At 41.7% G+C, this 12,175-nt stretch overlaps 1 protein-coding gene across 3 annotated transcripts in view; it reads right to left on the bottom strand.

The window, feature by feature from the left end:
• Positions 1-913: 913 nt before the first annotated feature.
• The window catches only part of LOC143767481 (uncharacterized), a 32,492-nt gene continuing 21,230 nt past the window's right edge, over positions 914-12,175 (bottom strand). For 2 of the 3 annotated variants that reach the window (XM_077255863.1, XM_077255861.1), the window contains exon 7: positions 914-3,141. In XM_077255863.1, the coding sequence (XP_077111978.1) occupies positions 2,084-3,141 (1,058 nt within the window). In that variant the 3' untranslated portion in view covers positions 914-2,083. The remainder of the gene's footprint in view (positions 3,142-12,175) is intronic. The other variant, XM_077255862.1, reaches the window with a different exon arrangement.

Raw genomic sequence — 12,175 nt, 5'->3', positions numbered from 1 at the left:
ATTTTTTCTTTTTCAACCATTTCTATGCACTTTTGAATGTGTGATTTGTGTTGTTGTCTTGCTGGATGACCCATGATCTTCAACTCAAACCAAGTTTTCTTACGCTTGGTAGGACATTTCACTCTAAAATCTTTTGATAATTCTCTGGTTTCATGATTCATGTGATATGGTCAAGGTCTCCAGTACTAGACCCAGCAAAGAAACACCACAGCATTATGGATCCTACATCATGCTTAACTGTAGGTAGGGTGTTCTTTTCTTTATAAGCTTCACTGCGCCACTTACAAAGAAACTGTTGCTTTGTATTGCCAAAAAGCTAATTTTGCTTCATGTCTCCACAGCACATTTTCCTGGAAAAATTGTGGTTTGTCAAGGTCTTTGGCAAAGATCAGTCATTCCTTTTCATGTGTTTTCTTCAGCAATGGTTCTTCCCTGGCCTTTGCCCATAAAGCTCTGCTTGGTTTAGTATGCGGTATATGATACTTGTTGAAACCATGACCCCAGACTGTTTCAGATTGGCCTTCGAATATTTGAGGTGGTGTTTTTCCAACCATTCTTCGAAGACATCTCTTGTCAATTTTCCTCTTTCCCCCCATGTCCAGGGAGATTCCATGCTTGGCAAACTTCCTAATTAAATTTATCACTTTTGAAACTGGGATACCAAGGTCTTTGGAGATGGCCTTATAATTTTCGGAAGTCTTGTGTTTACTAATAATAGCAGTTCTGATGTCCTCAGACAGCTCTTTTGTCTTCACCATTGTGAGAAAGAAACAGAGCCTACCATGTGGATTTTTAAACCACTGAAGTCTTCATTCATTGGCTAATTTATGTCACATGGTCACCGACAATTAGTCACAGGTGATTCTCATTTGTGATTTACCACAGACGAGTCAAAATGTGTTTCCATACTAACTTAGTTTAATCAGATTTTATTGGTTACACATAACAAAACATAACATAAAAAAACAAATTTTCATTTGGGCCACCCAGGGCCTCATTGCATACAATAACCAGAGAATTATAATACTGCTAAGTTAAAGATATCTCAAGTAGAGAAAAAAAGAAAAAGACAAACAAATGAGAAACCACAACATTGGTGAATATTGCTGCCTAAGAAGGATATATAAATTCTATTAGATATAAAAGTAGGAAGAGGGAGGAAAAGGAGATCATACAAGAGATAAGACAAACAAAGAGAGGACAGAGTGGAGATGAGTAAGGAGGGATGGAAATTTTTAGTCCATATTTTCCATATTTGCAAGGATACATCGTTTCCATACTAATTTAATGTAAAGGGTGCCAATACCAGTGTCACATCAAGCGTTAAGTTTTTCTATTTTTCCCTCCCATTATTTTTTGTTAATTATTGTTTATTATGTGCTCTTTTATACGTGTGCTCTATACAAAAAAAACCTTTCACTTGATGCATTTTTTTCAGTATATATTCCACATTATTTACTGAAAGATGACCTGTCAGCAGAATTTTCTAAGTAAACTACAGGCATTGTCAAGTTGGCACTGTTACACTGACTAAAATGATACCTAGGGTGAAGAAACCCATCTGGTGGTTCTTGTGTAATCAGTGTTAGAAGTTTTCAGTTAATGATATGCTCGTTGTTCAGGGCAAGACTGTAGGAAGAGTCTCATCTTCCTGCTCTAAGCCAGAGAAACCAAGTACAGCACAAACATGTTCCTGATCATAGAGACAGAGAGATTGTGCTTCGGAGCGGCCTGTGGGCAAGTTATTCCTTGGTTTCTCTGGCTTAGAGCAGAAAAATGAGACTCTTCATACAATCCCGCCCCGAACAACGAGCATGTAATTAACTGAAAACTTCTAAAGCTGATTACACAAGAACCACAAGGAGGATTTATTCACGCTAGGTATCATTTTAGTCAGTGTAACAGTGCCAACCTAACAATGCCTGTCGTTTACTTAGCAAAATTCTGCTGACAGGTTCACTTTAAACCTCATGGGTCCCAATAACGATGAGCAGGACTGTATCTGTAAAACATATCACACATTCTGAACATGAATATGGCTTCTCTGTGTGAGATCTTTGGTATATAACAAGACTTGATTTTGCTACAAAACATTTCCCACATTCTGGACATGAAAATGATTCATCGTCTGTGTGAGTTTACTTATGTGTAGCAAAATGTTATTCTCTGTGTGAGTTTTCTGGTGTTTAACAAGATTTGATTTCTGTGCAAAACATTTCCCACATTCTGAACATGAATATGGTTTTTCCCCAGTGTGAATTCTAAGGTGTGGCACAAGATCACATTTCCTTATAAAACATTTCCCACACTCTACACATGAAAAAGGTTTCTCCCCTGTGTGAGCTTTCTGGTGTCTAACAAGACATGATTGATCTGCAAAACATTTACCACATTCTAAACATGAAAATGGCTTCTCCCCTGTGTGAATTCTTTGATGTATAGCGAGATGTGATTTATTTGCATAACATTTCCCACATTCTGAACATGAAGCAAGCTTATCCTTTGTATGAAGTTTCTCATGTGTATTAAGATGTGATTTCTGTTTAAAATATTTCCCACACTCTAAACATGAATATGGCTTCTCCCCTGTGTGAGTTCTCCGATGTATAGCAAGATATGATTTATCTGCAAAACATTTCCCACATTCTAAACATGAAAAAGGCTTCTCCCCTGTGTGACTTCTTTGATGTTTAGCGAGATGTGATTTATCTACAAAACATTTCCCACATTCTGAACATGAAGCAGGCTTCTCTTTTGTATGAATTTTCTCATGTGTATTAAGAATTGATTTATGGTTAAAATATTTCCCACACTCTGAAGAAGAAAATATTTTTTTCTCTACGTTATTGTTTTGCTGCTTAACAACATTCATCAATTTCAGGTAAAAATATTTTCCACATTCTGAAGATGAAAATTGTTTCGTTACTGCCAGATCACTTTGATTTTTAATGACCCTTTTGTGACTTTTATTTTTTTTAATAGACTGTGATGGATCAGAGAATATATCTTTGCTGTGAAGAGATGATGGTATATCTGGAATAATGGCATTAATTTCACTTGTATCTTGTGTGATATCAAGGTCATCTGATTTTAAATCTGAGTATGTCAGATGTCCGTCTGGTCTTCTGGTAGACTCATCTGCTAAAAATGAAAATCTATTATTTTTGAAAAAAATATCCTTAAAATATATATTTTTACATTTCTATATAAAATGTTGATTAAATTTGTTACATAACTAGCAATTTCAATTATTCACTAAGAAAAATACAGTTCTCAATGTAAAAGTAGACCTCGGTTTAGACCAGGGGTCTCAAACTGTATTCCTCGAGGGCTGCAAACCGTGCGTATCTTCAAGATTTCCTTAGCATTGCACAAGGTATTGGAATCATTATCTGTGCAGGTGATTAAATTATCACCTGTGCAATACAAGGTATTCCGGAAAACATGACCTGAGGAATGTAGTTTGAGACCTCTGGTTTACAGCAAGAACCAGTAGAGGAGAACATTTTTAATGTGCACTTCCTCGTTAGCAGAGAGTCACTATAACAAAGGTGAAGATACTGAGGCAGACAGGGCCGGACTGGGACTAAAGTTCAGCCCTGGCATTTGAAGTTACACAGGCCCACTTGTCACATGGTGACTGTATAATATCTTTGTACACTTATAGGCAGGGCCGGTTTTAGGCAAAGTGGGGCCCTACGCCTAGGCAAAGTTTAAAATGGGGCCCCAAATGCTAACATATTGCACATCACACAAAAGCATTTCGGTTGCATTTACATGCGCTGAGTTCAGGCCGCTAAATGAGTTTGATCGACAATACTAAAGTTGTTCAACGCTTGTTTCCCGGGCTCTTTCCACCGTCTGAGACAGAATGATGGGACAGAACGATCACTAACAGATCACCATACAGTATCATGTTATCAGCAGCACATCTACAGTTTACGCTGGCGATGTGCTGCTAAGAACAATGATTTTTGTTCCGGCAAAAACAATCTGAATATGCAGCATTTTACTTGTTTAGTAAAATACACCCCATTGTCCTCCATATATTATAATGTGCACCACAGTCCTCCATATAGTATAATACACTCCCTATAGTCCTCCATATATTAAAATACACTGCTCAGTCCTCCACAGAGCATAATACACTCCTCATAGTGATCCATATAGTATAATGCACCGCTATAGTCATCCATGTAGTACAATTCACTTCCCATAGTATAATGCACCCCATAGTTCTTCATATAGTATAACGTATTCCCCATAGTCCTCGATACAGTATAATGCAGCCCACATACAGTATAATGCAGCCACCACCCTACAGAGTATAATGCAGCCACCCCAGAGTATAATGTAACCCCCCATAGAATATAATGCAGCCCCCCCATAGAGTATGATGAAATCACCCCTCATAGAATATAAATATAATACAGCCCCCCATAGAATTTAATGTATCCCCGAATGGAATAGAATACAGTCCACCTCCCCATAGAATATAATGCAGCCCCATCAGAGTATGATGCAATCATCCCTCATAAAATCTAATACAGCCCCCCATAGAATATAATACAGCCCACCTCCCCATAATATATAATGTAGCCCCCCATAGAATATAATGCAGCCCCCCATAGTATATAAGACAGCCTCCCCCATAGAATATAATATACCCCCATAGTATATAACACAGCCTCCCCTACAGAATATAATATACCCCCGCAATGGTATATAACACAGCCACATAGTATATAACACGGCCTCCCCCATAGAATATAATATACCCCCTATAGTATATAGCAAAGCCCGCATAGTATATAGCACAACTTGCATAGTATATAGCACAGCCTGCATAATATAGTACAGCCCGCGTAGTAGTATACAGCACAGCCCGCGTAGTAGTATACAGCACAGCCCACACAGTGGTATATACAGCACAGCCCACACAGTGGTATATACAGCACAGCCCACACAGTGGTATATACAGCACAGCCCACACAGTGGTATATACAGCACAGCCCACACAGGGATATATACAGCACAGCCCACACAGGGATATATACAGCACAGCCCACACAGGGATATATACAGCACAGCCCACACAGGGGTATATACAGCACAGCCCACACAGGGGTATATACAGCACAGCCCACACAGTGGTATATACAGCACAGCCCACACAGGGATATATAGAGCACAGCCCACACAGGGGTATGTACAACACAGCCCACACAGGGATATATAGAGCACAACCCACACAGGGGTATATACAGCACAGCCCACACAGGGGTATATACAGCACAGCCCAGACAGGGATATATACAGCACAGCCCACATCTCATCTCTCCCCCACCAACCCCCCCCCGATACTGGCCCCACAGTCCAGTTAAAAAAAAAACAACACTCTCCTCACCTTTCCTTTTGCCTGCACTGCTCCCTGCTCCTGCCTCGGCGGCTGCAGTCTGCCCAGGACACAGCAGGTGCGCGATGATATGACGTCATCGCGCACCCGCAGTGTACTGTCAGAAGCAAAGCGGGGAATGATGGGAGAGGGAGCGTTAGCGGACACTCTCCTCCATCATTGCATTGAACTATACCGGCATCATAGATGCCGGTATAGTTAAATGTGGCGGCACTGGCGGGGGGAGGGGGAGGAACAGTGCAGTGGCCCACTGCTGGCACCGGCCCTTCTGGCATTTGCCAGAAGTGCCCGATGGCCAGTCCGGCCCTGCAGGCAGATGGGATGTCTCCACTCAACCAGAAACATTACATGGCAGAAATGGAAATGCAATATTGATAATAATCTGATATCAACACCATCCAAGGATCTGTGTGATACATCAAGGGACATAATCACTTCTGTGGGATCAAGGACCATTATTTTCAGCCTTGGGAAACCACACAAATGCAATATCAATTTGATTTATGGATATATCATAGTCGTGTATGCAGAAAGTATGCTCGGAAATATGGCTCTTATATTATTCTATAAGAAAATTCTTGTGGGAAAACATAAATTTAGAATTGGATGTTTGCTCACATGTTCCATGCATGAAAATAGCCAACTCTCACCTGACAAGGACGACAGGTGAAGAATTAGACCCTTTGTAATATCTCCTCCAAAAGACCTCAGTAAGACCCAAGAGAGACGTAAATCTGTCCTACTTTCTGCTGTGATTTCCCTTGCAAAGAATCTAATGTTTTTAATCAAAATGGGAAGTGGTGGCATCAAGAAGTTTGGCGTGGATGAGTGAACTGGTTATTGGGTGAGCTCAGTTCATTGTAAGCCTATTGCGGTAGGAGAGTGAACAAGCGAGTGTGAAACGGAGTCGTCCATTACAATTACATCTGAGTCATGTGTGCAGTGAGTGGGTGGTGTTTATGACACTGTAGGAAGAACAGCCCATTTTATTTAGGCTGTGTGCCCACGTTGCTTTTTTATGCATTTCTGCCGCGCTTTTTTCCGCAGTGGAAAAGCATAAAAAACACATTCCCATGCAATCCTATGGGATTCCGCAGTTGCTGTGCCCATGCTGCAGATTTTCCCGCTGTGGAATCGCATAGTGGTAAAATCCGCAGCATGTTCATTATTTATGCAGAATCGTGGCAATTCCGCAGCCATAGGATTGCATTGAAACGCTCACTTTACGCATGTGGCTATGCCCACAATGTGTAAAGTGAGCGCTTCATGTGAGGATGGTACCCAGTCTGGAGGAGAGGAGACTCTCCTTCAGGCCCTGGGATCCATATTCATGTAAAAAAAATAATTAAAATAAAAAATAGGGATATACTCACCTTCCCATGGCCCCCGGAGTCCTACCGCCTCTAAGCGGTGCACACGGCGGCTTCCGTTCCCAGGGATGCATCGCGTGAATCACCTGAGATGCTGTCGCGGTCACACAACCGTGACGCTGCAAAGGTCCTTCGCGCAAAACATCCCTGGGAGCAGAACATAGCGGGAGCGCCGCTGAGAAGATCGGGGGCCGTCGGAAGGTGAGAATAACCATATTTTTTTAACATTCTATCTTTTACTATTGATACTGCATAGGCAGCATCAATAGTAAAAAGTTGGTCACACTTGTGAAACACTATAAAAACTATTTTATATAAAAAATATAATTATTTTTGCATCCCTATATTCTAAGAGCTCTAACATTTTTATTTTTCCACTGATGGAGCTGTATTTTTCGCGTTTTTTTCGCGTTTTTTCGCTATAAAAACGTGATAAAAACGCGAAAAAAACGCTTACATATGCCTCCTATTATTTTAAGTGTATTCCGCATTTTTTGTGCAAATGTAGCCTTTTTTTCCGCGAAAAAATCGCATCGCGGAAAAAAAAGCAACATGTTCATTAAAATGCGGAATTGCAGGGGATTCCGCACACCTAGGGGTCCATTGATCTGCTTACTTCCCGCACGGGGCTGTGCCCACGATGCGGGAAGTAAGCAGATTATGTGCGGTTGGTACCCAGGGTGGAGGAGAGGAGACTCTCCTCCACGCACTGGGCACCATATAAGTGGTCAAAAAAATAAGAATTAAAATAAAAAACAGTCCTATACTCACCCTCGATGTCTTCCCGCCTCCACTGCACGCTGCCGTTCGGTTCCTGTAGCTGATGTGCGGTGGAGGACCTTGCCGATGACGTCACTGTCCTGTGATTGGTCGTGAGCGGTCATGTGACCGCTCACGTGACCGTGACGTCACGGAAGGTCCTGTGCGCACAGACCAGCTATAGGAAGAGGAGCCGGACGCCGCTGAGGAGATGTCTGGGTGAGTATAAGCATTTTTTTATTTTTTTTATTATTTTTAAACATTCTATCTTTTACTATGGATGCGGTATCTATAGTAAAAAGTTGGTCACACTTGTCAAACGCTATGTTTGACAAGTGTGACCAACCTGTCAGTCAGTTTTCCAAGCGATGCTACAGATCGCTTGGAAAACTTTAGCATTCTGCAAGCTAATTACGCTTGCAGAATGCTAAAAAAACGCGAAAAAAACGGAAAAAAACGCAAAAAAAACGCAAAAAAAAAAATGAGGATTTCTTGCAGAAAATTTCCGGTTTTCTTCAGGAAATTTCTGCAAGAAATCCGCAACGTGTGCACATACCCTTACTGTTTAGATTTTTTTCTTCATTCAAATATTTATTTAGTGATAGAATAAATATTGATTTTTTTTTTATTATTATTTTTTTTAAATATATTTTTACAATTATTTTAACCCCTTTCTGACATTGGACGTACTATCCCGTCGAGGTGGGGTGGGCCCGTATGACCACCGACGGAATAGTACGTCCAGCGTGATCGGCCGCGCTCACGGGGGGAGCGTGGCCGATCGTGGCCGGGTGTCAGCTGCCTATCGCAGCTGACATCCGGCACTATGTGTCAGGAGCGGTCACGGACCGCCCCCAGCACATTAACCCCCGGCACACCGCGATCAAACATGATCGCGGTGTGCTGGCGGTATAGGGAAGCATCGCGCAGGGAGGGGGCTCCCTGCGGGCTTCCCTGAGACCCCCGCAGCAACGCGATGTGATCGCGTTGCTGCGAGGGTCTCTTACCTCCTCCTCCTTGCAGGCCCGGATCCAAGATGGCCGCGGCATCCGGGTCCTGCAGGGAGGTGGCTTCACTGCGCCTGCTCAGAGCAGGCGCCGGGAAGCCAGGAAAAGTGCATGTCAGATCACTGATCTGACACCGTGAACAGCAAAGTGTCAGATCAGCGATCTTACACTATAACATGATGCCCCCCCCCTGGGGCAATGTTATAGTGTAAAAAAAAAATATAACAATGTGTAAAAAATTTTTTTTAAAAAATCCCCCCCCCCCCAAAAAAAAATATATATATTGTTCCTATAAATACATTTCTTTATCTAAATTAAAAAAAAACAATAAAAGTACACATATTTAGTATCGCCGCGTCCGTAACGACCCTACCTATAAAACTATATCACTAGTTAACCCCTTCAGAGAACACCGTAAAAAAAAAAAAACAAAAAAAAAAAACCGAGGCCAAAAACAACGCTTTATTCTCATACCACCAAACAAAAAGTGGAATAACACGCGATCAAAAAGACGAATATAAATAACCATGGTACCGTTGAAAACGTCATCTTGTCCCGCAAAAAATGAGCCACCATACAGCATCATCAGCGAAAAAGTAAAAAAGTTATAGTCCTCAGAATAAAGCGATGCAAAACTAATTATTTTTTTCTATAAAATAGTTTTTATCGTATAAAAGCGCCAAAACATAAAAAAAAGATATAATATCGCTGTAATCGTACTGACCCGAAGAATAAAACTGCTTTATCAATTTTACCAAATGCGGAACGGTATAAATGCCTCCCCCAAAAGAAATTCATAAATAGCTGGTTTTTGGTCATTCTGCCTCACAAAAATCGGAATAAAAAGCGATCAAAAAATGTCACGTGCCCGAAAATGTTACCAATAAAAACGTCAATTCGTCCCGCAAAAAACAAGACCTCACATGACTCTGTGGACTCAAACATGGAAAAATTATAGCTCTCAAAATGTGGTAACGCAAAAAATATTTTTTGCAATAAAAAGCGTCTTTCAGTGTGTGACGGCTGCCAATCATAAAAATCCGCTAAAAAGCCCGCTATAAAAGTAAATCAAACCCCCCTTCATCACCCACTTAGGGAAAAATTAAAAAAATGTATTTATTTCCATTTTCCCATTAGGGTTAGGGCTAGGGTTAGGGTTGGGGCTAGGGTTAAGGCTACAGTTAGGGTTTGGATTACATTTACGGTTGGGATTAGGGTTAGGGGTGTGTCAAGGTTAGGGGTGTGGTTAGGGTTACCATTGGGATTAGGGTTGGGGGTGTGTTTGGATTAGGGTTTCAGTTATAATTGAGGGGTTTCCACTGTTTAGGCACATCAGAGGCTCTCCAAACGCGACATGGCGTCCGATCTCAATTCCGCGTTGAAAAAGTAAAACAGTGCTCCCTCCCTTCCAAGCTCTCCCGTGTGCCCACACAGGGGTTTACCCCAACATATGGGGTATCAGCGTACTCAGGACAAATTGGACAACAACATTTAGGGGCCAATTTCTCCTGTTACCCTTGGAAAAATACAAAACTGGGGGGTAAAAAATAATTTTGGGGGAAAAAAAAAATATTTTTTTATTTGCACGGCTCTGCGTTATAAACTGTAGTGAAACACTTGGGGGTTCAAAGCTCTCACAACACATCTAGACGAGTTCCTTAGGGGCTTTACTTCACCAAAATGGTGTCACTTGTGGGGGGTTTCTACTGTTTAGGTACATTAGGGGCTCTGCAAACGCAATGTGACTCCTGCAGACCATTCCATCTAAGTCTGCATTCCAAATGGCGCTCCTTCCCTTCCGAGCCCTCCCATGCGCCCAAACAGTGGTCCCCCCCACATATGGGGTATCAGCGTACTCAAGACAAATTGGACAACAACTTTTGGGGTCCAATTTCTCCTGTTACCCTTGGGAAAATACAAAACTGGGGGCTAAAAAATAATTTTTGTGTAAAAAAAAATTTTGTTTTATTTTTACGGCTCTGCATTATAAACTTCTGTGAAGCCCTTGGTGGGTCAAAGTGCTCACCACACCTCTAGGTAAGCTCCTTAGGGGGTCTACTTTCCAAAATGGTGTCACTTGTGGGGGGTTTCAATGTTTAGGCACATCAGTGGCTCTCCAAACGCAACATGGCGTCCCATCTCAATTCCTGTCAATTTTGCATTGATAAGTCAAAGGGCGCTCCTTCCCTTCCGAGCTCTCCCATGCGCCCAAACAGTGGTTTACCCCCACATATGGGGTATCGGCGTACTCAGGACAAATTGTACAACAACTTTTGGGGTTTATTTTCTCCTGTTACCCTTGGTAAAATAAAACAAATTGGAGCCAAAACACCTGAAGGGTTAATAAACTTCTTGATTGTGGTTTTGAGCACCTTGAGGGGTGCAGTTTTTAGAATGGTGTCACACTTGGGTATTTTCTATCATATAGACCCCTCAAAATGACTTCAAATGAGATGTGGTCCCTAAAAAAATGGTGTTGTAAAAATGAGAAACTGCTGGTCAACTTTTAACCCTTATAACTTCCTAACAAAAAAAAAAATTTTGTTCCAAAATTGTGCTGATGTAAAGTAGGCATGTGGGAAATGTTACTTATTAAGTATTTTGTGTAACATATCTCTGTGATTTTAATTGCATAAAAATTCAAAGTTGGAAAATTGTGAAATTTTCAAAATTTTCACCAAATTTTCGTTTTCTTCACAAATAAACGCAGGTAATATCATGAAGTACAATATGTCACGAGAAAACAATGTCAGAATCACCGGGATCCGTTGAAGCGTTCCAGAGTTATAACCTCATAAAGGGACAGTGGTCAGAATTGTAACAATTGGCCTGGTCATTAACATGCAAACCACCCTTAGGGGTAAAGGGGTTAAAAATGTTTACTTTTTTCTAACTTTTTTACTTTGTCCCACTATGGGATAATCATTTTTTTGTAGACTGATCGCTTCTATGGCATGCAGAAGAAGCTGCGCATGGTCACCAAGTTTCCTATCTCTGGTGACCCGGATGTCATCATCGGGTCACCATGGCAACGATCAAGAGCCCGCGTCACGCAGCGGGGGACTCCGATGCAAAGGCAGAGGGACTGTCAACCCCTGCACCGGCTTCTGGAATTTTGCGATCGTGTTTGATTGCAGTATTTAAAGGGTTAAAGTGGCGGGAGCGGTCTGTGACGGCACCTAGTGCCAGCTGTTAGAATCAGCTGACACCTGGCCGCTCGATGAGATGTACTATTCCGTTCATGGTCAAATTGGCCCGGGTCACATTGATAGAATAGTACGTCTGATGTCAGAAAGGGGTTAAAGTACTATTACACTCATGACAGCTATATTTCACTTGGGCAGCACGGTGGCTCAGTGGTTAGCACTGCATCCTTGCTGGGGTCTTGGGTTCAAATCCCATCATGGACAACATCTGCAAGGAGTTTGTATGTTCTATCAGTGTTTGTGTGCGTTTCCTCCCACATTCCAGAGACATTCTGATAGGGAATTTGGATTGTGAGCCACACAGCAATGATAATGTATGTAAGGTGCTGCGGAATACAATAGCGTTGTTTACCATATTTTTCAGACTATAAATCGTGCGGGACCATAAGAAGCACCTAGGATTTAGGGGAGGAAAAA

Source organism: Ranitomeya variabilis, chromosome 4, assembly GCF_051348905.1.
Source record: "Ranitomeya variabilis isolate aRanVar5 chromosome 4, aRanVar5.hap1, whole genome shotgun sequence".
Lineage (NCBI taxonomy): Eukaryota > Metazoa > Chordata > Amphibia > Anura > Dendrobatidae > Ranitomeya > Ranitomeya variabilis.
The sequence above is the reverse complement of the archived record's forward strand: the minus strand, read 5'-3'. Positions and strand labels throughout refer to the sequence as shown.